General features: G+C 46.4%; 1 protein-coding gene across 2 annotated transcripts in view; it reads left to right on the forward strand.

Moving 5' to 3' along the window:
• CREBBP (CREB binding protein) overlaps positions 1–25,692 on the forward strand; it is a 121,748-nt gene that overhangs the window by 86,745 nt on the left and 9,311 nt on the right. The window contains exons 13-25 of one of the 2 annotated variants that reach the window (XM_052636013.1): positions 456–644; positions 2,089–2,505; positions 4,275–4,454; positions 5,367–5,556; positions 9,679–9,797; positions 10,606–10,845; positions 11,236–11,324; positions 16,654–16,734; positions 18,229–18,285; positions 20,638–20,715; positions 21,005–21,072; positions 25,026–25,176; positions 25,512–25,658. In XM_052636013.1, coding sequence (XP_052491973.1) covers positions 456–644; positions 2,089–2,505; positions 4,275–4,454; positions 5,367–5,556; positions 9,679–9,797; positions 10,606–10,845; positions 11,236–11,324; positions 16,654–16,734; positions 18,229–18,285; positions 20,638–20,715; positions 21,005–21,072; positions 25,026–25,176; positions 25,512–25,658 — 2,006 coding nt within the window. The remainder of the gene's footprint in view (positions 1–455; positions 645–2,088; positions 2,506–4,274; positions 4,455–5,366; positions 5,557–9,678; positions 9,798–10,605; positions 10,846–11,235; positions 11,325–16,653; positions 16,735–18,228; positions 18,286–20,637; positions 20,716–21,004; positions 21,073–25,025; positions 25,177–25,511; positions 25,659–25,692) is intronic. The other variant, XM_052636012.1, reaches the window with a different exon arrangement.

Genomic DNA, 25,692 nt, shown 5'->3' on the forward strand with positions numbered 1-25,692 from the left:
TCCATCTCGCCCTCTGGTCCTTATTACTTCAAGGATTATTTGACTGTCACTTATTTTTACTGAAATGAGAGATTCCTTGGCACCTGTGACTTTGTGAGAAGATGGGAGTTCTGGGGATGTGTGACAGAATGAGAGGAAAGGTGTCAGCATCCGCTGGCTCTCAGAGCGTCCTCTCCTGAGGCTGCTTTCTAAACTAGTCCGAGAACTCCTAGAAGGCGTATGTGAACTTTACACTATGGCATGCTGTTGATTTCTGTTCAGAGGACTGTGTGGAGCTGGCTCATTAGAGACCTGCGTGGAAAAGTGTGCAGAATGCCTGGGAGCCGGGAGGTCTTAGTGCATGGGGGGGTCCCCTCCTGTGACGGGGGGAGTTGAGGATTCCCCTCTCTTTCGATTCACCCTGGAGACACGGGCCCTGCAGCCCTCTAAACGCAGTGGCTCACGCTGTCTTGTAGATGGCCATTTCTCCGTCCCGAATGCCTCAGCCTCCGAACATGATGGGCGCGCACGCCAACAGCATGATGGCCCAGGCGCCTGCGCAGAGCCAGTTCCTCCCGCAGAGCCAGTTCCCGTCGTCCAGCGGGGCGCTGAGTGTGAGCAGCGTGGGCATGGGGCAGCCGGCGGCGCAGGCTGGCGTTCCACAGGTACTGTCCATCGTTTTAGTTGTCATTTTCTTAATTTTTGTTTGTATATTTTAAATTCTAAGCTTCACATGTGATCCTGAGAGACGCTGGTTTTTGAAGAGGGAGGGAGGAAAAATCCCTTGAGTTCACGCTTAATGATTCAGCATCTGTTGGTCTAAACTGCCCAGGCGAAGTCCAGCTAACTGGGCCATTTGAGTAGTTCCCTTCTTGTTGAGTGTGTTTTCACTCATTCAATATAACGCTGGTGGGGACTGTTTTCCACTCACCTTACTGCCTTTCCCCGACTTCTATTAACTGTTGGAGTGCATCAGATTGCTGCTGTGTACAAATGTCCACATATTTAAAACAGACCAACTGTTCTCCTGAGAGGTCAGATTCATTATTTAACTTAACATGAATAACATTGAATAAGAGGCAGTGACTACACTAGATTCACTAGGTAAATACTTATTAATTAATTGTTTTTTAAAATTTTATTTGTTATTATTTATGTTTGGCTTGCTGAGTCTTCCTTGCTGCGTGCGGGCTTTCTCCAGTTGCAGTGAGTGGAAGTTACTGTCGGCGCAGTGCCCAGGCTTCTCACCGGGGCGGCTTCTCTTGTGGAGCATGGCCTCTAGGCTTGAGGGTTTCAGTAGTTGTGGTGCGCAGCCCTAGTTGCCCCACGACATGTGGAATCTTCCCCGACCAGGGATAGAACCTGTGCCCTCTGCACTGGCAGTTGGATTCTTAACCACTGGGCCACCAGGGAAGCCTGATGCCTATTAATTAATTCTTAATTTGCATAAATTTTATTTCTCTAGCAAAGAGGTCGACAGGTTCGTCCTGTAGATATTTTCAGCTTGGTGGACCGTGGGGAAACTGCTCTGCTCCACTGTTGTGACACAGAGGCAGTCATAGACATGTGCATTCACATGTGAGTGAATGGAGAGGCTGCTGGCCAATAAAGCTTTATTGACAGATACCAGCAGCTAGCTGGGTTTGGCCCTGGGCCCTGTGTGGTTGGCAGATCCCTGCTCTAGATTCAGAGTAGCTTTTTAGTTGGCCCACAGGTAATTCTGAAGCATGTCCCTAGTTGAGAACTACCATACTTAAACATTTCAGTGTTTGAGTAACTCATTTTTTTATAAAAGACAAATACCTTTTCCAGTGGTCTTAGCTGTTGGTGGATATTATGGAACATGAGCTAGTAACTGGAGTGTATGTGTGTTTGTTTAAGCCAGAGATTTCTACACTTACGTAAATCAAAGTCTGATTACTACAAAAGCAGGTTACTATAAGTGTGCAGGTCAATGACATGTTACAAGCGGAACGTTTCCATGTAGTCAGCAGACCTCATCCGGAAACCGTGTCAGGTTCTCATATATTTAATTCTTTATGTCTGCTGCCACATTGTCAGACGGAGGGGAGAACAGTTTTAACTCTCTCTTTTCCTTCTGCCTGTCAGGGACAGGTGCCGGGGGCTGCTCTTCCCAACCCCCTGAACATGCTTGGGCCCCAGGCCAGCCAGCTGCCTTGCCCACCAGTGACACAGCCGCCGCTGCATCAGACCCCGCCTCCCGCCTCCACGGCCGCTGGCATGCCGTCTCTGCAGCACCCAACAGCTCCTGGGGTGACACCCCCCCAGCCAGCAGCACCTACCCAGCCATCAACTCCCGCGTCGTCTTCCGGGCAGACTCCCACCCCGACTCCCGGCTCCGTGCCCAGCGCCAGCCAGACGCAGAGTACTCCTACGGTCCAGGCAGCCGCCCAGGCCCAGGTGACCCCGCAGCCTCAGACCCCAGTGCAGCCTCCGTCGGTGGCCACCCCGCAGTCATCGCAGCAGCAGCCGACACCCGTGCACACGCAGCCCCCCGGCACCCCGGTGAGCCCCTCGGCCTGCGGCCGTCTGCCCACAGAGTTGCAGATGAGAACTTGCCCCTGAACAATTGGTTGTGAAACACCACAGGTCTTGGTGCAGCTGCACAACGTGTGTGTCTGCAACCTGATGGAGCTGTAACAGGCTGTATGTTCATTCCAGAATGGGCTCTGGAGGCCAAGTTTGGCAGGACATGACTTGTGATTATCTTCCCAGTTAAACCAGCTTATAGAAATCAGCAACTGAAAGAGCTCGTACATGGGTCCTCTGTAGAATATTTGAACTATCCATAGCAACATCACCTGTCACAGGTGGTGATCCCTGAGATTTAGTTGTCTTGAGGGTTTGGTAAACAAGTCAGGTTTTTAATTGTACGTACTTTGACCTTATCCGTCAGCCTTGTTTTCCAGCTGGAAGCTCGCTCTTTTTCATGACAAAATGGCACAGCCAGGTTAGCACTTCTGTGGCTCAGATCTCCCCACTCCTCCGGGGAGGTGGCAGTGGCAGGGTCACAGCACATCCTGTGTCCCAGTCCTGTGCTCTGCTGTGGCAGCCGGCCGGGCCCCCCCACGTGGGGCCATCCCCACCCACCCCAGGGGCCCGAGGCTACTGTTCCTCACCGAGCCATGGTATCTGTTTTCTTACCAGCCTAACTTAAAAACTTCCTTCCCCCTGAAATGCATTAACTTTATTTGTGGGGACTGAGGGTATTTATTTATAAAATGTCAAAATTAATCCCAAGATGAGTCCCAAGATGACACTTTTTATTTTTCCATAGGGAGTGTTCTTCTTGTTTATTTTATATTATCTCTGAATAAGATCCCTTTATAATGTTATGTTTTGTTTGTTTACTTAAAACTCTTATCAGGTAAATCTTTGAAAACTTGAGAGTTTTTTTGGAGATTTCATCTCTTAATGTTTGTTTACTCCTCTACCACTGTTCCTGCAGTTAACAGGCTAGTTATACACTCTTGTTCCAAGTGAAGTCGCGTCGCTTAGTCATGTCCGACTCTTTGCGACTGCATGGACTGTAGCCTACCAGGCGCCTCCGTCCATGGGATTTTCCAGGCAAGAACACTGGAGTGGGTTGCTATTTCCTTCTCCAGGAGATCTTCCCAGCCCAGGGACTAAACCTGGAGCTTCCCTTGTGGCTCAGCTGGTAAAGAATCCGCCTGCAATGCGGGAGACCTGGGTTTGATCCCTGGGTTGGGAAGATCCCCTGGAGACAGAAAGGCTACCCACTCCAGTATTCTGGCCTGCAGAATTCCATGAATTGTATAGTCCATGGGGTCTCAGAGTCGGACACGACTGAGCAACTTTCACTTCACTTCACTCCCACATTGTAGATAGACGCTTTACCGTCTGAGCCACCAGGGAAGTCCATATAGGTACCTTATTCCCCTTCTGACAGTGTATATACACATATTTATTATTCATCCTTTTAACAAAACCATTAGTATCATTGTTGGAAAGAACTGAATTTAAAATAGGTTCTCTGACTTATGTAGAAAATTCCCAGAAGATAATTTTCTGTCATAGTGTAGAAAGCTTCTGCTCTCACATCTCTGCATTGTTGGCAAGAAGTCAGTTGTGTCTCTGCCTGATGACTTCTCTGGAACTCTTCCTTTAACTCTTGCATTCTTCAGTTCTCTCAAATAGGGGTGCCTATTAGGTTAGTATTGAGAAAGATTAACATGGATCTGTGTTGGGTGAGCAACAGGGTTTAAGATCATCTGTGTTGTTTACAAAGATAAGTGATTTTGGTTTCCCCACAGCTTTCCCAGACAGCAGCCAGCATTGATAACAGGGTCCCCACTCCATCCTCAGTGGCCAGCGCCGAAACCAACTCCCAGCAGCCAGGCCCCGAGGTGCCACTGCTGGAGATGAAGGCCGAGATCAAGACTGAGGACACAGAGCCCGATGCTGGGGAGCCCAAGGGAGAGCCTGGGGCTGCGGTAGGTGCCTTTCCTGGACATGGGTGGATGTGCTGCACACGGAGGCGCCAACACGTGTCGTGTTTCATTCACTACCCCACTCAGTTATGGTTCACATGCGGAAGAGATTAGAAACAGATTGGTTGTTTATTTTTAGACATTAGGTATGGGTTTATTTTTATTTTGCCAGAAGTGAAGAGCACTGGCTTATATTTTAAATGTTTAAATCATCCAACAACTCTTTCATTGCTGTTCCTCATTCATTTATAATTCTCCAGAGGCAGGCTGCTCACGGGGTGTGTTCTTTTACTAATTAACCTGTGGCAGAAGTTGAAAACTGGCAGACCGTGGGCTGAACTCAGCCTATAAATGTATTTTGTTTGGCCCACACAGTATTTTTAAAATGGGAAATTACAAATAATACTCTAGACTTCTGGCTTTTCTTGAAAAATGAGGAGCTTTGCCAGCACTGTGTGGCAGCAGAGCAGTCTCAGTGGGAGCTCCAGCGTGTCGCTCAGGCGGGTCACGGCCGCTCCAGTTTGCGGAGTGCCCCCCTGCTCCCCACTGCCTCCCTCCACGCTTCCTGCTGTTCTCGTGGGCTTCATATGCCAGGCCTCTGAGCAGTTGGACTTTCCATCCTTCCCGCAGTTTTCGAGGGAATTCTTGTTCCAAACTAGAAATACACGTAAAACTACTGAAGAGGTAGTGGCATATGCAGTGTGTGTTTTTAAGCCTGTAATGCACTGGCACTGTATTAAAGTGACTCCCAGGCATTCGACCTCTCCTTGTGGGAGAGAGAGAGTGATCGATGTAGCTCTGACTCGGGGAGGTTTTAACAAGCCTGTAGAGACTTTAAGGGCCTTCCGATAAGGCTGGGTGATAACAAAAGTCTCATAGTCATGTATCTGTGTCTGTGACTCTGTTTTTCCCAAGATGATGGAGGACGACTTACAAGGATCTTCTCAAGTTAAAGAAGAAACAGACCCAACAGAGCAGAAGTCAGAACCAATGGAAGTGGATGAAAAGAAAACTGAAGTGAAGGTCGAAGCTAAAGAGGAAGAAGAGGGCAGCACCAATGGCACAGCCTCTCAGTCCACGTCCCCTTCGCAGCCTCGCAAGAAAAGTAGGTCGTGTTCTCGGGTTCTTACGTGGCGCTGCTTTTCCATCATGTTAGGAGTGCATTATGTGGATGCAAAGCTAAAGCAAAAAAAGAATTCCATCCCTTCCTGTTGCCCGTCTTACTGGCCATTCCCCCAGTTTTAGAAATGGTGACAGCTGGACTCGAGGGCACCAGCCCACAGGGTCTGTGCTAGGGCTCTGAGGGGCAGCCCACACCCAGCCTCTCCAAGGTGGTGCTGGCTTTACTTGGCATGCCATGGACACCCACTGATGGGCTCCAGTGATAAGGTGACCAGGAGCTTGATGTTGGAGAGTTACTACCATGGCAGCACATGGGCCATTAAGTTTGTAGGTTTCTGCTGGTGCAGATGGAACTGAATCCAGAGTCGGGCTGGGAGCATAGAACCAGTGACCAGTGCAGCGGGAGGAGGGCGGCAGAGAAGGGAAAATGCTGGAGTTCTGAGTAAGCAGGCTGAGCCAGGCTCACGGTGGAGGTCAGATAGAATCCATCTGAGATGTGTCCAAAGTAGGGAGGAGGAAACAGTGTCAGAAAATTGTCAGGTGACAGAAATGTGAGATGAGGCTCAGTGGTTCAGGGGTGCAGGTGATGCGTTTAGGAATGATGGCAGAAAAACTCAGAGGCTGATGCTGTACAGTCCTGCTGTCCTGGGACCCTGGGGATCACAAGAGGACAGTACGCCTTGGGCTTGTGGTCTCAGACCTCTTTACACTCCTAAAAGTTGACCATCGCAGAGAAGTTATTGTTTGTATGGATCATCTATCACTTCTACTCTGCTGGATGTCTTTTTAAACATTTATTTAAAAGTGAATCTGTTTCATGGCACCCATAAGTAACACACTTCTGTGAAAAATAACTTCCACAACAAAAATAATTGGAATGGTGACATTGTTTTTCACAATTTTGTTTCTCGGAGAATTAAGTGAACACAGCTGGACTCTCATATCTACCTGTCCCTTCACTGTTGTATTCTGTTGTTTGAAGGACATGGAGAAAATCCAGCCCCACTCAGATAAGTAGCTGATAGACAAGAGTATTTTAATATTTAATAGCCTTTTCAGGTACTTGTAGATAATTCTTTCTTGATACTACACCAAAATTCAACAAGTAGAAGCTTCTTAAAGGCTGCTTGCAGTGTGAAGTCTGAATCCATAGCCCGGAATTTCTCGTACTCTACAATTTTTCTGTCTTGTACTCAGACTGGCTCTTTTGCCATTGTATGACTTTTTTTTTTTAAGCATGATCCTTTGGTCATTTGGGAATTTGGCTCATCTTCCAAATGTTGGCATACTTTATTATGTGATATTTTTTAAAAATCACATTTATTAATATCACTGTGACTCACTTTAAAAAGTCTTGTAAACTTTGACAAGCTGTCAAGCTTGTGTAGCAGATACAAGTTTTTCAAAAATTCTAATTTTTTGATGAAAGTCCAAATTTTATCATTGGTAGCAAATAGCATCAGTTGTCCTGGAAGTAACGGTGTACTTTGTTCATTTTTGAGAAAATGTCTGTCATGTATCCAGATCTGAGTAACCATAGCTTGTCTGTCAGCCATTCTCTCTAGTTTTGTGTGTCTGTGAGAAATTGCAGTTACTTCAGCTCTTAGCACTTAGACGAGTGCTTTCTCTGAAGACAACGACTGCCTGCAGCAGAAATGCTTTCTGGCAGCTTCCCGGTTTGTCACGCAGAATAAAAGAGTTTGTCACGCAGAATAAAAGAATATGTAGCCAAGGGCTGAGACTTAATGAAAGTAAGGCTTTTTGCTCCTTCATCAAGGACATTTGTTAAGTGCAGATGGCATTTAACCTGTGTATGCAAGACAGCCCTGAAGAGCGTGTGGCCACTGAGTCAAGTTTGGAGCTGCAGCCTGGTCATGTTGCCGCGCTGGTGTCCACGGTGTTCCCTGTTGCTCTTGCCCTTTCTGTGCGTATGTCAACACACAGTGCAAAAAGCGAATGATGACCTAGTGTTACCAGGAAATATCATGAATTGGATTTCACACACTCTAGAAAACCCCTCAGACAGTGCTAGAACTTTCTGCAATGATGGAAGTTCCATATGTCTCCCCTCTCTGTAACCACCTCTGCCTCTGAGGTGGAACCAGCTGTGTGTGGCTCCTCAGCACTTGAAGTGTGACAGGTGTGCCTGAGAAAGTGGGTTTTTTACTTTATTTAACATTAATTCATTTCCATTCAGGTAGCCGCACAGGCTGGTGCGGTCCCCATAGATAGCATGGGGATCCCCAAGTCATCCGTGGGCCATGCTGTGGACACTGCTGATGTGGCCCCTCTGGTTGTCTGGAGAAGGTTTCAAGCCAGAGAAGTGGAGTGACTTGCTCATGGGACACCGCACTGGTCGGTGGCAGGAACTTGTTTCAAGTACAGCTCCTGACTGCTACCTCCACTCATTTGGAGTCTTGTCACATCAATGTAGTGGTTAAAGACAGGAGTTAGAAATGACTTTTCCTTGCCATAGGTTTTAAATGTTCAGTGAATGAATGAGCAGTCGTCCAGAGTGAGACACGTGTAAGCGCCGTAAGAGATCAACTCCGGAAGCCCAGCAGGTCTGGGGCAGTGCGTCGGCAAACTGTCCGGGCTGCCAGGGAGGGCATGTTTTGGACTGTGTACGTCATTGGGTTTTTGTGGCAGCTGCCGGTGCCTGCCTTGTGCGGGGAAGGCAGCCACAGACACACATACACAGATGAGCATGGCTGTGTTCCGATAAAGCTTTCTTTTGGAAGACTAAACAGTGATTTTGTGTAATTCACGTATCATGAAATATTATTCTTTTTTTCCCTAACCATTAAAAAACTTAAAAACTATTCTCAGTTCCCAGGCCCATACAAAGGCAGGCAGCTGGCCAGATTTAGCCTGTGGGTCATGGTTTGCTAACCCCTGACTTAGAAGAATGAAGAAGCTATTGATTAACTAAAGAATTGTTTTCTTATAAAGAGTTATTCAAAGAAAACCAAGCTCTGTAAAAGCAGACTGGAAGAAAAAGGGTTAGCTGAGGGCAGGGTTTGCCTGTGTTTCACAGCTCCACGGGGCACACCTGCTCTGGACATGGCTTTGCGCCTGCAGGGGAATGTCTCTACTGGGTGACCCCGGTGCTCACTGACCGCCAGGCAATCTGCAGCGCAGGGGGCCAATCAGGACACCTGGGCAGTCCCTGCTTTGGTGGCAGTAAGACCTCTAGAAACTTCCCAGCCAGTGCCTGTTTCTCTCGTTGTACTCAATACAATTTTTATGGTATTTTAGTCTGATTTATAAATTTAAAACTTACCATGCATCCGTTCTAGAAAATACTTTCAAAATCCAAAAAACTATAAAGTGGAAACCTCCTATCACTTAGGACCTGAGCCATCAGAACCCGTCGCAGTATTTGCCTCTCTCTGATGATTGGGCTGTGCACTGGAGTGTGTGCTAGCGAGGGTCTTAAGACACTCACTGCCTTCACGGTTCCCGCACCCTTGGAGTTCACGAGGGGCTTGTGTGAATGAATGGCAGCCAGTGTTTATGCTTATGTCGGTGACACCACGAAATGTAGTAGGAAGTGAGTGGGCCTGGAGCTTGGAAACGTGGTTATTGATTGCTACATGTGCAAGGCGGCAATAGAGAACTTTTGGGGAGAATGCATATTTTTGTAGCTTCCTTATGTTGTACATTTGTTGGTGAGGTTGTAACAAAACCATCTGTCTCAGGTGGTCTGAGTTTACTTCCGCCCAGGACAGAGAAGTTTCTTCTGAGGAGAAAAGGCCCATTCTGATGAAAACAGCTCTGTTTCCACACATTTGATCGGTGAGGCAGATTTGGAAGTTAGCTTCAGTGTTTTTCTGTTCCAACAGAATTTGGCATTGGAAATCTTTTGTTGAGCAAGCAGACTTCTCAGTGTGGTAGTTCTGCCTCATGATGTGGATGCAGTTTTAAAAACCCTAGTGTGACTATGTTCTCAGAACCCTTGCATGGTAGCTTGAGAAAGTGCTCACGGCCAGGAGGAAGGTGACTTGGGCCTTCTCAGAAGCAGCCCAGCTTCCATTGAAAAGCTCTGCAGGAGGAGTCTGGATGCCTTGTCAACAGTGTCGTTTCCTGTGTTTTCTAACTGCAGTCTTCAAGCCGGAGGAGTTGCGCCAGGCTCTGATGCCTACCCTGGAAGCTCTGTACCGACAGGATCCAGAGTCCTTACCTTTTCGGCAGCCTGTGGATCCCCAGCTCCTGGGAATTCCAGTAAGTGGATGTCGTGAAAACACTGTGGCTTTCCCAGTGTGCTTCAGGAGCATCCACGACACTTGCTTAATCTCTCTAAATTGAGTAGAGTAAGATTTTTTTCCCCTGAATGTAAAGAAATTAGTTCTTTGTCAAAATAGTAATATACTTTTGTCTTACTAACTGAAATGTGTGTGTTCCCCCGCCCCATTCCATTAAGCCCCAGGGTCATGGGGGGATGTGGGGAGATGTGGAAGCCCATCCTGGGGCATGCAGCCTCTGTTGCCTTTGCTTTACTTGTGGCTAAGACTTTGTCCACAAGAGTGGGTTTAAAGAATTGGCGGTGAAAGTCCCTTATAAACCACATGGGCCTCTCACTTTGGTATCCCTGGGTGCTCTTGCAAAGGCCATGGTGAACAAATAGGTTCTATTTAGCCTTATTACTGTTTTTGTGTTTGTCTTAAGTTTCATTTTGCTTGCTAGGACCAAAAGTAAATCTCTAGAAAAACATACTGTCTGATAAATATGCTCACCGTTTTAATTCAGTCGATCAAAATCTTATTTTTAAAATCTGACACTAAAGGACATCTTTTATTAAATTATTCATTTAATCTTTTTTTCTTTAAATTTGCTTTTGAAGTAATATGATCACACTTAGAAATAGTAACTACCATCATAGAGTAAAACCAGAGGAAGGTCAGGAGTTGCTCTCTTTTTGGTCACTCGTTAGGTTACACTGGTACTTCCTGCTGTTTTAAGGTAAAGCTGCCAGATAAGGCTTACATTTGGGGTTTGGGATCAGCTAGACTGAGACCCTTTTGTCTTTCAGGATTACTTTGACATTGTGAAGAATCCCATGGACCTTTCCACCATCAAGCGGAAGTTGGATACAGGGCAGTACCAGGAGCCCTGGCAGTATGTAGACGACGTCTGGCTCATGTTCAACAATGCCTGGCTCTACAATCGGAAGACATCCCGGGTCTACAAGTTCTGCAGCAAACTCGCAGAGGTCTTTGAGCAGGAGATAGATCCCGTCATGCAGTCCCTTGGATATTGCTGTGGACGCAAGGTACAGTTGGAACATTTTTGAATTCAGCCAAAGAGGATGTTATGAGGATATGATGGACTCGATACTTGGGCCACACCTGTATATTGAGAAGGACCCAGATGGAGTCCAGTCTATTGTAAAACAGTTGGTTGTCTGAAGCTAGAAGTGTTTATGGGTCAAGCATTCCTGGCTGCCCTGGTGTCCATTCATCTATCTGTAATAAATGTCCCTTAGACACTAATTCTGTCCCATTTTATCCAAAAATATCTTCAAAATTAACAAGAATCATTAAAAGACTACTCAGTGTACTAACAACTAATTTACTAGCTAAATCTAGTTCTCCATATCAGACAGAGCATTACATGACAGTAAATGCATTTATTTTTAATATTTTCTCCTTTGTTTTTGCAGTATGAGTTTTCCCCACAGACTCTGTGCTGCTATGGGAAGCAGCTGTGTACAATTCCTCGAGATGCTGCCTACTACAGCTATCAGAATAGGTAAGCACTGAGCAGTTTTCTGAATTACGGGACAAAAAGAAGGTCTTAGGGCAAGGCACGCTCATCTGATTGCAGCTTGCTTACATTATTTATTTCTTGAAGTTTCAGTGGAATAGGCCGAAGTTACATTGCTTCTCTGTTCCCAGTCACTCAGTTAGGCCCAGGGTCTCTTAACTTAAAAGCATGCTTGTATAGTATAGAATTTCAACTCAAAGCTGCTTGCTGCACTCTTTGGATTAGGAACATTCGTTAAGCCATAATGTCACCATATGAGAAAGAATTGGAGTTGAAGTTAACTCTAATAAAGGTTGATGGGCCTTTTTCAAGATACTAATAAAGTTGAAGCCTTGTATTTTATCAGTCTGACTGTAAATATTTGCCTAGGTAAATTGACCTGCACAGGCTGATGGAAAGACTTGTGTTTATGCTGATTCATTAAAGAATTGAGTTTATGAATGACTCCCTGTCAGGAGGTGGCCTTTTCAGGGCTTAGTGAGTGACAGGGATGCTTGAGAAATCTTGGTTCTTCTCTTGAAATGTGGAGATGGCCAAAGAGTAGATCTCTTGTCTTAAGTAGAAGGAGAATGAAAATAATTTTTGTTGTTGATCCCCTTACCTAAATATGGCTTCCTGGTTTGGGGACTTGTCTTGAAAATTAAGCTCCGAGGTATCCATGGCTCTAAGTATCCATAGCATGAGGGCATCCTGCCTTGAAACGGGTGGTATTTCTTGGTCATATTCAGTTACCTTGCCTCCATTTCATGAACTGACAACTGAATTCTTTATGTGACCAAGATGAAGCTTCGTGCCTGTTCTTTGTCTTTAGGTTCAGGTATTAAATGTCAGCTTTTGGGTCTGATGTTTGATTATTTTTATCTTACTTGCTTGTAGTAATTGCATATGTTCTAACACTTCAGAGAAGATAAGTACAAGGCTTTTTATTTACTCAAGGGTACGTGCAGAGGCCTGAATGATTTGGAAGTTATTTTTCTTCCAATTACATTTTTTAAAATTATTCTTTAAAAAAATATGTAGGGAATTCCCTGGCAGTCCAGTGGTTAGGATTCAGGGCTTTCACTGTGGTGGCCTAGGTTCAATCCTTGGTCAGGAAACTAAGGTCCTACAAGCCGCATGGCACAGCTGGAAAAAAAAAAGGTTAAAATTTAAAAAATCTCACCATATTTAAGTTCATTAACAGCTCCCATCAAAATGCTGTTGGGGAAAAAAAAAAACTGTTGACCTAAAAATATCTTAAGACAAGATTTCTAAGCCTAGTCTGGCTCACTTATCCCAGTGAGATGCTGGTTCCAGGAAAAGATGTGAGTCCCCAACAGGCATCTCTAGCAGAAGTGCTGCTGGACACAGCTGTCCTGATGAAAATATTTCAACATTTGGAATTTAATTTCTCCTTTAGCATGCTCTTCTATCCCTGGAAGCATTTTAATACTAAAAGTTTGAAATGATATCATAGCCTTCGTAGTGGAGTCTCTCACCAGTGTCAAGTGTTGTTTTGGGAGTTCTGGCCCCTCCTTTTACAGTTTTAGCCCAAAGACCTTTGGCATAGCCCAGAACCTGCTTGTTGATGGTGTGGGCACAGTAACACCCCCATTTGACACCCTTAGCTGTCAGTCTCCAATGAGACAATGAGTAGGAACTCACTTTGGGAACTGATAGGTGCCAGACAAAGCAAAGTCATGAAATTTTAAGCAAATAGGTTAAAATGAACTCTGAAAAATGCCCCCACTAATTAAGTCCAGAAGGAAAAGCAGACAGCAGAGTACTTACCACCATCTCTCCAGTTTGGGGCCTTTTCCTTGTGGGCTTCACTGTTCCTGGGTCCTTTGGCCCCCACCTTTGCTGAGTTGCACAGACTTTGGCCATATTTAAGTGGAGAGCAGTTGTAGTTCAATAGGGCAGATAGCATCAGCGTCCACTACTGCCCCCTCAGAGGGCGGTGTTGATGGAAGGATTCTTTTGAAAGTTTTGAAATGTCCAGTTAGATTTCTGTGTAGGATTTAATTTTACTGAACAAAAGTGATGTCTTTTCCTTAAGAGTAGAAACATAAATAAAGGAGTTCTTTTTTACATAAAAGACATTTTAAGAGTGTGAGCATACCACTCCTCAGCTGAATCTCACAAGGTGTGCTTCCTGGAATACGGAAATGGAAGCAACACCGTGTTGTGAGTCTGAAAGCAGTGGTCTAGTTCTGCGATGGACATTTCAACTGCTTCCGTTTTTATTCTTAGCCTTGACTGTTTAAGAGAACGCTGTGGTGTTCTTTTGAATAATTGTTTTGGCGTTTATAGTTCTAAACTGTTGGGCACTTAGAATAGGAAATTCTATGAACCGTTTAAACAAGTGAAACTAATTTATAAGCTAGTGTATGGTTACATTTTCACTTGTTGCCATACTTCGAAATTTTTCAAGTAAGTCATGTTGGGAAAACCGTTCTATAGATTTTTCTAGTTATTACTGATAGAGGAGAATAGATATCTATTATCCCAGTTATTTGTGTATACTTATATGGTACTTAAAACAATCTGCATTTGAAAATTTACTCCATACATTCAGTTACCCTTACCGATGAACTGTGCAGTGACACTTGCCAACTTTAGGTACCCAGATGTACATCGTCATCAGATCCTGTGAGGCATTTCTCCTTTACAGTTCCATATTCATCAAACTGCTTCCTTCATGTCAGGCAGAAGGTCATCTAGGCTCTTACGGCTGGAAAGAACCATTATGTATTTCCAGGGTGAATAAAGATGGGGCAGGCTGGCATTAACATCTGCCACCTGCTGATTCCCGAAGTGGCTCCTACCTGCTGGACCAGATGGGTGTCTGTGCCCCCTCTGTGGGCTGTCGTCATCTCAGAAGGGTGCTCCAGGGAGGCCCAGGCCCTTCCCCCGTCCTCGCCCCGTCCACCCTGAGGAAGTTTGATTCTCCAGCATCTCCACCCTGGCTCTTGGACAGGCACTCTGTCCCTTCCAGTTTCTGACCCTGAGGTTCTTAGGGAAGGGAGTTAGTTATACACAGACAGCGTAGGTTTCTGCAGCCACCCGGGGGCTGCCATTCAGCCACCCGTGCTCTGTTCTGGGCCAGTTTCCTCCAGTGGAAATTATGGGTTTATGATTCCTGTTCTGTAGATGTTGCTAGGTGTCATGTCCTGCTTGAATAAAAGCAGTGAGTTGTCCAGGATTTTAAAACCATTTAGACTCACGTGTAATTATTGTGGCAATTTCATTTCAAAATGTGTTCAATAGTCCTCTTCAAGCTAGCCCACAATGGCCGGATGTTTGCTCATAATGAATTGGAACACTCATTCATTTTAAAAGGGTTGCAGTTTGGCTTTGAAGAGATAACATTGTTGCATATTGTTCTGATTGCTGCTTAATTGGTTTACAGTATCTATACTTTAATTCTTTCTTGCCAGTTACGATCATGCCCTCCTACACATGAAAATTCCTTTTATTACATGATTTCAAGGCTCTGTAAAAATATTTACAAAGTAGTGAATAGCCAGAATATTACTATAGTTCATTCAGGGAAAGAGATATGAGATACATAGTTTTTGAAAACAGCAGTGTTAGTCTATTTATTCCTGGTCAGTTTTTAATCTTGGCAGACTTTGTTAATTGAACTAGTTCTGAATAAACTGGTCCTAGCAGGAAACTCCCAGTTGCTACACACAGTGAATCTGTCATGTTCATCAGCAGTCTGAAAAATTGGATAGTCTTGAAATGCGTGCATGCTAAAGTTTTATACTTTTAATTCACTGTATGTGTTTAGTCAGTGAAATATGGCAGACAACAATGCTCACTCAATGTGTTTAATTAAGGTTAGGATTAGAACTTGTGGGGATCTGTTTTAGTGGTAATGGAGACAAACTGGCCAGGCAGTGGCCTGAACCTCAGTCATTTGTAGCTACACGTGTGTGTGCGTGTGCGCATGTGTGGCTGTGTGTGTGGCTGCAAGCTGCTACATCTCCTCCTGCCTGTGTGGTTCCGTGTGGCGCTCCAGTCTCGTCACAGTGTCTTTAGCACTAATCCTCTTGGCATCTTGTAGATGTACTTTTGAGCACTAAAACCACATCTTATTGTGCTGCCGTTGCTACCATATATTCATCCTTTTTGCTTGTGCAGTTCACCTCATTCGGCTTGTTTACTTCTGCGGTATTCCTCTGTGCCCATCTTGTTTTTTGCAGCATCACATGCATTTTTGTTGATTTCTCATTTGTGCCCTTTCCAAACATTTAATAGTTTTTATTTAAACTAATCTAATTTGGTACCTTGAGCCCAGGCTCTATGTTATAAGAAATCGAGGTGATGGATAATTTCTCAAATGCAGATTGTGCTTTAAAGATTAACTTTAAATTTGCTTAACTTGGATTGTTCCCAAGTCAGAGCAATCATTGAGTATCTCAGATTGATGAATGATTGGTTCCAGTACCAAAAAGTTTAAAGTCAAAGCATAGAATTGAATTTTAAGATTGTTCATGGATTTACATATATTGTATTGCTTATACAATATATCATAGTTTGTTCTCTGTATATTCTTACTGATAAATGGCTGGAAAGTCTTTGACCCCGATTGCATTTCTGTTAAGTGTTTGTCTAGAGTATGGATTTGGTTTCATTTCTATTGTAACTCAATTAACTAAGTGAGTAACATGAGAAAAATAACAGGAGAAACTTAAAACCAGTTCTGGGTGCTCAGCATTTTCATACCTTTAAAGATCTGGCTTAATATCGGAAATAAAATCTATGAATTGCTGTCAAGCATAAATTTCCCATTTTGAAAAATAAAACTATTTCAGTTTAAATTGCTCTTTTAAGGACTTTTGTCAGACTGTTTTGTTCAAGGTAAATTTTTTCCATCTCAAACCCTGGAGTTACATTTGGTTTTCTCTAAGTAAGAACAAAATCCAAACTCCTAAATGTAGGCTCCTTGCAATTCTAGTATTACCAATTCCTTGAAAATATTTGCATTTTGGAGCTGAATGAGCCCGTTGTTAGTGATGATGGCCTGGGATGTATGCAATGAGACCGAATGCTAATCAATGCTTTGCCTTGGCTTTCTGCTCTGTGTTGTCTTGGTGTTTGCGTCTTACCTTTATGTCTGTGCTATTTGTTCCCTCCCCTGTTCTCTAATCCTGCCCTTCCCCACCTGCCCCTGTTCCTTTCATTGTCCTCACTGACCCATCAATCAACCAACAACGCCCCCCCTTCGTCGTGGTGATCTGCCCTGCTCTGATTGGTGGCTTCGTTGCTTGGGTGGCTGTGTGTTATGATGGACCAGTTCACCCAAGTATGGCCTTCTTGCTGACAGGTATCACTTCTGTGAGAAGTGTTTCACAGAGATCCAGGGGGAGAATGTTACCCTGGGTGACGACCCTTCACAACCCCAGACGTAAGTACCGTCCTGTCATTTCTCTTGGGGGTGACCCTGGATTGTTGTTTTCCTCTTGTCCACGACTAAAAGGGAAGCACCACTGCCGCTGTGACTTTTCTGTTGTGTATTTTTCATAGTAACTGTACCCACATTCATACTTTACAGTGTGGCTGAATCGCAGTGCCAGGACCTTGATGCTGTAGCCCCCGTTGAGTCCCGGGGCCTCTTGTAACCTTGCTCTATATCTCTTCTTCCAAAGCACTTGCTTTTTCCCAGTGGCTGTCAACTTCCATTTGGGGGGATTGTAAAATTTCCTTTATATCTAAGAAACCAGATAATCCTAGTCACAGAACTGGCAGTAGCAAAAGTTAGTCTTGTGTGCACACCCCGTCTCCAGCATTTAGTTGATCTTCCCCTGAAGCCTCTGTCCTTGAAGTTGCAGAGGTAACAGAAGCCAGGTGGGGAGACCCCAGCGAGTACATGTATGTCCTTCCTCGCTGGAGGCTGGACACCTGCTCACAGCTCCAGCACAGACAGGTGTGAGTTAGTTCATTTATTCCCTCCCTGAGTTCACCATTTCCTGCCTGATGCTTATCCTCTGATGGATTAGAAAGATGTCCAGAATGTAGTGAGAAAAAAAGCAGAACCAGATCCTCAAGTTGGATGGTCAAGGGGCCATCCAGACCTGCCAGCCACCATAGCCACCCAGGACTGCCAGCACTGTGCCTCTCTCTCTCCTCCTGACTCTGCCCTAAGCCCTGCCACCCAGAGAAGTCTGCTGGCGCAGCTGCCCTCACAGGCCAGAGGCTTCCCAGTGACGGGGTTTCCAGCACTGTTCCAGTGACATTTACTCTGCAGCTCAAGTTTACTTTATCCAAGTGCAGAACAGACCATAGGCACCCGTAAGATATATAAACCAAAATGTCAGAAATTCCACTTACTCAGTTTCTCTTTCTACCCCCTGTCATCTAATTCTTCGGTCCAATTGTGTGATTAATAATTGGATTGTATAATTCTGCGAATCAAGTAATTCAATATACACTGATCACAACAAAAGGACAATAGAAATGAAACACTCAGCCCTTGAAGAATAAGTAAAACATCCCCCAAGTACATGCTGAAGGAACATTGTAATTGGAAGAATTGGTTACACCAGTCTTGGTCAGATTCAGTAGCCATCCACCATATACATTTGACTGGGAATTAGCAGGTTTGAGTCTGAACATAATTTTCCCACCATATTTTGACTGACCTTACTTAAATCTTGTAATAAGTGTTGATGAGCATTTTGAGGAAATATTTGAAGGAAGAAAAAAAAATGGTGGTGCTTTCTGTGGAATTAAATTTTATATGTTCATGCCATCATTGCATCTGCTTGAGAGTTCTGCTGACCATCATTTGCTTTTTATGTGAAGAACTAGTTATAGGACAATATTCCAGAGACCCTATAGTTTATACACAACAGATAAAATTTAGTTAATTAACATTTTTCCTCTTTCCCCCCCAAATAAGGACAATTTCAAAGGATCAGTTTGAAAAGAAGAAAAATGATACCTTAGATCCTGAACCGTGAGTATACAGCTATTTCTTTCTGACTTTTAGGTTTTAACTTTCAGATCAGGAAAGTTCCTCCATGTGATTGGGTTGCTATGGAAGACACTGAAATAAACATATTGCCCTGGGTGGAACTTTCTGTGTGGATTTACTCCAAATGCGGGTTCTTTTTTAACTCATGCAAAAGATGTGTGTCTGTAGCATGCTGTCCAGCTGCTGAATTTTACCAGTGAGACGAGTAGGTGGATGTTTTGGTTCTGTTAGAACCTCTGTAATAACTTGGTCATCATTGTCTTTAAGAAGCCATTTAGTGTGAATCTTTAGAGACTAAAGATAATATTTGGTGAAGGGGTCCTAGTATCACTTAAAGGGAATTTTTAGAGAAACTCTTAGAAACCAATTGTAAAAAATAAATAATGGGAAGCCCGGTGTTGTGTTGGATTGGCCAAAAAGTTTGTTCAGTTTTTCCATATGATGTTACAGAAAAATCCAAAACAACTTTTTGGCCAACCCGCTTGTGCTTGCCACCATCTTTGGTATGGTATGTTTTCAAAGGTCATTGTCTTCAGTGATCAGTGAGAACACTCAGTTTGTAAAGTTTGCTTTATAATAACCCCTTAAAGAGGCCTCAGAGCTCCTGTGCTGTGGCACCTCCCGGGTCCCCAAAGCCAAGTCCTGAGGGCATCCCAGTGTGTGGAGACACCCGTTTTGTTCTGTCCCCATGGTGAGTGCCCATCCAGGGCCACTTGGTGAGCAGAGGCTGCAGCCCTGCTAGGCATTTGATAATCGTGGCCGTGGTGCATCCAGAGCTGAGAAGCAGGTCTTGCCCTACCTAGGCTCAGCTTCCAGCGAGAACACAGACATCACTGTGTGTCAGAGCTGCCTCAGTCTCTCCTGCCAGCCATGCTGGTGGGGGTTGAGCAGGGAGCAGTGAGGGAGGGCACAATGAACAGTTCGCAGAGCGCCTGGTGCATGAAGAGCTGGCTTCCCGTCTCTTTGTGAAAAATGTTTACTTTATATTGGAGTATAGTTGATTTCCAATGTTGTGTTCGTTTCTATATTAACTTTCCAATTGCAGAATACTTTATGTTGAGTAGTAGGTACCAGACAGTGAGGAAGACACAGATGAATAAAGGGGGCCTGGCTGCAGCCATGTGTCTTCTAGTAGGACAGACAGACGGATGGTAGCACAGGGAGCAGGAGGCACTAAGGTGGTCCAGAGGGAGGGGCCCTGGTCCAGGCAGAGTGGCATCCTGGAGAAGCTGGCACTCACCTGGAGGGGGCATGGGTGGGGGTGGGCAGATCGTTGCAGACACAGAGCAGGGAAGGGGCCTGGGGCACCAGCAGCAGTGCAGGGAGCGCGAGTGGCGCCCCCGGCACAAGGAGGCAGGGGTGCTGGGTTCCCTGGCGCCTGACTTTCGGTGTGGTTGCAGAGGTTTTAAAGGACCACATGGGGGGGAGGGCGGCCTGGGAAGAGCGCTCGGGGACAGCGGATGAGGCCGCTGCCGTGCTGCCCACTTTGCCTCTGGGTGTCCACCTTTCCTTCAGCAGAGCAGGGACAGAGAAGCTGGGTTAGGTTTGATCTGTGGTCGAAGGCTCGTTCTCAGCAGGGGCAAAGGGTGGGCCCGGGCCGGGCCGCGAGCGGTGGTGTGAGAGCATGCCTCAGGTCTCCGGGCCCAGTACCTAGTCTGGGAGGGGGAGCTGGGGCCCCAGACGGCCTACAGGAGTGCGGTGCTCACTGGCCCCTTCAGCCTCCACAGGGTGTGAGTCGTCGTGGCCCTAAGGGCATGGCCGAAAAAACAGGCTTTTACCTTTAAGCTTGTTTGGCGATGAAGATTCCTAGGTGAGGAGATAGGGTCCGGGTGAGGAGGGTAGGCAATGAGGTGAATCCCGACCTCTGCAGTGTTTCCTTGAACAAAGGCCATCATTTCCCACCCTGGTGACTGATTCAGAGCAGACATTTCCTGTGCGAGGCGAAGAACAAGAGCTTGTAACACTGACAGCATTGTTTTATGCTGTTGAAGTCCGTTTAGGCATTTGTAGTCGTCTGGAGCAAGCACTGGTCTTGAAAATGTGACCTGTAAGATAGGCCTTTGTCATAGCAGTTTTTAGAAGTAAGTTTTCATTTCTGGTTACAAAAGAGATGAGGGGAAGAGAGGAATGAGGCATTGGTACAAAGAAGGGGAAAAAGTCAGCTTTTCCTGTAGAACACATCCTACTGATGCGTGTTTCAAATATGGCCGAGTCAGCCAAGAGACACGTGAATGCCGAGGAGTCTTGAAGTCCTCATGGCGACAAGGTGTGAGCACAGCACTCAGGCTCCATTGTGCGGTTCCGTGTGTGACAGGGCACTTCTTTGTCTTCTAGTTTTGTTGACTGCAAGGAGTGTGGCCGGAAGATGCATCAGATTTGTGTTCTCCACTACGACATCATCTGGCCTTCAGGGTGAGTAACTTCCTGGTGATTTCCTGAGACTCCAGGAAAGGGAGAGCACTCTGCACAGAGTGGAGGGGAGGGCACTGGCGGCTGCTGTGCCTCTCGACGTCACCAGCAAGGATCCGGCAATTAGAGGGATGGCTGTTGGTTCTAAATTTAAGTCTTAAGTGTTTGCCTGCTTTAGGAATTGTAATGATGTGATGTAAATTGCCAGCAAAGTATTTTAATGCTGCATTTCACTAGTTTGGCAACATATACTATTTTATGTAATCGGATCACACCCATTATTTTTTTGCAGCTTTGTATGTGACAACTGCTTGAAGAAAACGGGCAGAACTCGAAAAGAAAACAAATTCAGTGCTAAGAGTAAGTCGTGGAAGGGTTTCTGTTTCTGGTCTGTACATTTTAGAAACATGTACTATATCTTCCCAATCTTCCTTTGGTTCCTCTAACACACGGCTTCAGGGCTTGCTTGTCCCGGGTCTTTTTCTGTGGCTTTGTTTTCTAATACTTGTATTTTTCTTATCTTACCTTTGAAGAGAGTCATTTAGCTTAATCTTTATGTGAAAGTCAGTTTTATGATCAGACTGTGTTTTAGATGGAAGTTTAGAAACTTAGTTATATAGTAAACTTCGTGAATTCTGAGAAAATGTCATCAGATCCTTCTCAGGAAACTTAGAAGTAATGCACGGACACACCTCCTTTGGTGACGGGCACACTCAGCCCTGGGTACATGCGCAGGTGTCTATATGCCCACCAGTGGGCGTGGGCCCCACTGTTGTGAAGGGTGACCCTCTGGGGCCCTTGGGAGTCAGCCAGCATCACAGGGCTGGCCGGAGCTGGGCTGCCCAAGGGCTGCGTGGGTGTGCCACTGCCACATTGGTGTCTGCGTGGAGCGCCCTGTCGCTATAGGAGTAAACTGTTCCTAAGTGTATGGCGTGTCATCTTCGTTAGCTCAGCTCTCGAGTGCTGGGGCCACCTTCTGTAGCTTGACTTTCCCAGCCATCCTTCTGCTGAGTCAGCAGCAAACCTGCATAAGAAAAGTCCTGAAGGACTTCCCTGGTGGCCCAGTGGATAAGAATCCACCTGCCAATGCAGGGGACATGGGTTCAATCCCTGGTCTGGGAAAATCCCACACACCTTGGGGCACCTAAGCCCAGGTGGCACTACTGAGCTTGCACTCTGGAGCCTGGGAGCCAGTTACTGAGCCCGCACGCTGCAGCTGCTGAAGCCGGCACACCCTAGAGCCCGTGCTCTGCGACGAGAGAAGCCACCACAATGAGAAGCTCTCACGCCGCAACTCGAGTAACCACCATGTGGCACAGCTAGAGAACGCCTGCGTGCAGCAATGAAGACCCAGTGAAACTGAAAAAAGTAATTAATTAATTTTAAAAGGGAAAAAAGAAAAGCCCCTGCAGCAGTGCCTTCAGAGCTCAACCTGCCCCCAGACTCCTGGCTGCTCTCACTTCTCTCCAGCAGGACTGGCGGCTAGCACACTGCTTGGGGTCCTCGGCCAGAGCCAGGCTGACGAGAGTAGAAGAGAGATGGGATGTTGCAGGGGTCAGCGGGTGGGAAAGAGGGGTGGCAGGCAAGAAGGAAGCCCCTCAGAAGCTCTCCAGATCGGTGTTGACTCAAGTTCAGACTGTGTCATTCCCAAAGTCCACTTATCCGGTCACTTAAACTCTCGTCAAGCCTTTTGAAACATTGATGAAATCACCAGCTGTTGTAATAGCTTTCTTTAGATTGGGGTTTCTGTACTGACATTTGGGCCAGAAAAATCTTTGTTATGGGGGCTAGCGTTTGTAGAATTTTAGTAGCAACGTGCTTAGTCCCTCAGTCGTCTCCGACTCTTTGCAACCCCATGAGTCGTAGCCTACCAGGGTCCCGTGTCCATGGGATTCTCCAGGTAAGAACAACAGAGTGGGTAGCCATTCCCTTCTCCAGAGGATCTTCCTGAACCAGGAATCGAACCCGGGTCTCCTGCATTGCAGGTGGATTTAGCAGCAGCTGCCCACTAAATGCCACTGCTTCCCCTCCCCACCCCATGAACAGTGGCCATCAGAAATGTCTCCGTATGTTACCAGATGTCCTGGGCAGGGGGTGCAGATGAGGACTCGTGCTTTAAAGGATTCATTCCGAGTGATGTCACTAAAGTAGTCAGCAACTTAGAATCACTTTCCTGGGCCAGAGCCTCACTGACCAAAACAGAAATTGCTAGGAGAGCTAGTTCTCAACAGAAGAGCAGTTGCAGCCTGAAGATAGAGAGGTGGAGGGGTGAGGCGGGACAGGGGAACCTGAGAGCTGGCCCAGCCCCCACCCCCACCCTAGAGCCCAGAGAATGGCAGAGAGTATGTGGACCTTTAAAACATTGGTGTAGAACATTGACTTACAGAAAAGGACCTTAAAAGTGCAGCGTCTCCCCTTGGTTTTTGATTTGAGCATGAATTAGCATCATCTTTGCAAGCATCTGTCAGTCACAAGAGAGAAGTTGCCTCCTGGGTATCTGCACTGACTTGGTACAGGGGCGCAGGGGCCGTCTGTCCTGCCCCATTTTATGTAAGGAACTTGAGTGCCTTTGGGTTTTGGTGTCTGTGGGAATCCCGGAACCTGTCAGTACCCCATGGATGCGGTGGGACGACTGCATTGAAAATACCTTCCAGCTGCTGGTCAGCTCATATGATGCTAACAACTGACCAAAACCACCTCCCCCACCTTCCTCCACTCGGCTGGTTAAAAGCGCAAAAAGTAACAACTTCAAGTGCTTTGGAGGTCAGCGTCAGAGTGTTCTTACTGTGTTTGGTTATGGAAATCCTTCCTAAGAAAGATGCAACCCAGAGGTCAGAAAGCATTGGCCGAAGTGTTTGATCACATAAAGGGAAATATGAGGCCTCCATCATGTGCTGCTGACAGGCATGTGCGTGATGGGGTACGGTTTAAAATGTCCGTTTTCAGACCCAGCAGTTCCACTTTGACCCACGTCTCCCACAGGAATGTTTGGGGATTTACTGCTGTGCATTGTCAGGGAGTCATGGTGCATGCAGCCGCGATCTCATGAGGGAAGGGGGTGGGCCTGTGGCAGGACTGGGTGGCCGTCTCAGCTGCCCTCCCTTCCTAGACTGGAAGCCACCTCCTGAGGGAACAAAACCTGCTCAGCAGCCACGTGCATGGGAGCACTTGGGGGTGAGAATGAGAGGGTTTTCTTCAGGGTCTTCACAAAAATAGACGAGGTGGTTGTAAGCCCTTTGCACCTAATTCCGTGTTTCTCAGGATGGCTGAGAAGCCATGGGCAGTCACGGGAGTGGGGGTGCAGAAGTTTATACTTTTAATGGGGTTTTTATTTCATTGCCATTGTTAAATTTTTTTTCTTTAAATCACTTTCATTGAGGTACAACTTATATACCCAAAAACTCCGCCATTGGTGTGTTTATTGCAGAGAGACTGAACTTAGAAAGTCTAAATTTTGCAGATATTTCTTAACCTCAGTAAGGAATCAAGCCATGTAATTATAAATATAAATTCAAGCCATCTTATACACAGTCACTGTTGACCTCCAGTTTCTTTCTGCACATGCACAGCTTTTTTCTGCCGTGAACTGTGTGTGTAGTTACGTGCTGTGTAGCTCCTATCACAGGGGCCACTCCTGGGAGAGGGAGGGTGCAGGAGGAATGGGGGATGGAGGCCACCAGGAAAGGGCCAGTCTGCATCCTGGGGCAGCAGCTCCTGCTGCCCAGCTTCGGAGCCCTCGCAGGACTGGACTGGCTCGGTCATCTTAGATTCAGCAGCGGGACACCCCTCGGAGCTGGGCAGGAAGGGGCATTCGTGCCAGCCTGCCTTCCAAGGAGAGCAGCCTCCGGCTTCTCTTTTCTGTTAAGAGTTCTTCCAGAGTGGGAACCAGCCTCAGGGCACAGCTGAGACCCTGAGCAGCCATATGGGCACAGCCAGGGCAGAGCCCGGTGTCACCAGGACCTGGGCACGTGGGGCAGGTGGCAGGTGGACCCTATGTAGCCTCCTCATGCCTGCTCCCCTGCTTAACTCTGGAGCCCATCTTCTTTCAGATTTGGGTCCACCTTTGTGGCTCTTCTGCCTCTTAGACTTGGAAAAAGATGGAAATTTGGGGCATTTGATAGCAGTTTCCAGTGTGTGGAGTGTCTGAGACTCCAGGGTTCACCAAATGCTCACCTCATAGGATCTCATGAGATCCCTTCTGTATTTGGAGAATGTCAGTCCTTAAAATATCAGACTACCCTGGAAAGAAAACGTGAATTCTGTAGCCTCGGCCCTTCCTGAGCCCTCTCATCTGCCTCTTCTGGATTTTGCAGGACTACAAACCACACGGTTGGGAAACCACCTGGAAGACCGAGTCAACAAGTTTTTGCGGCGACAGAATCACCCCGAAGCCGGGGAGGTGTTTGTCCGTGTGGTGGCCAGCTCAGACAAGACGGTGGAGGTCAAGCCAGGGATGAAGTCACGGTTCGTATGCAGACATTGTCCCAGTGGGCACCCTGCCTGGTTAACCAGAGCCCTGCTTTCTGGCAAGGCTTTAGAGTCTGGCAAGCATAATTTGAGAGCTTTTCATCAATTAGCATGTAGCCACCCTTCTCTCAGCGTCCCACAGTCTTCAGGGAAGGTGAAATTCCTGTCCGAGTGAGGCTGTCACAGAGAATGGGGGTGCAGCTCTGAACTGCCTGGGCCAGTGGTCCAAAGGGGCGACCCCACCTGCACTTCGCCTGCACCACACGGGTCAGAACAGCAAGTCTTGTCTGTGTAAACGGTGATGCATGCAAACAGAAGGTTCTTTGTTCCAGGTTTGTGGATTCTGGGGAGATGTCGGAGTCTTTCCCGTACAGAACCAAAGCACTCTTTGCCTTTGAGGAGATTGACGGGGTGGACGTGTGCTTCTTTGGGATGCATGTCCAGGAGTACGGCTCTGACTGCCCCCCGCCAAACACAAGGTAACCCTCAGCCCCTTTCTGATGTGTGTGTGCC

Source organism: Budorcas taxicolor, chromosome 2 (assembly GCF_023091745.1).
Source record: "Budorcas taxicolor isolate Tak-1 chromosome 2, Takin1.1, whole genome shotgun sequence".
NCBI lineage: Eukaryota > Metazoa > Chordata > Mammalia > Artiodactyla > Bovidae > Budorcas > Budorcas taxicolor.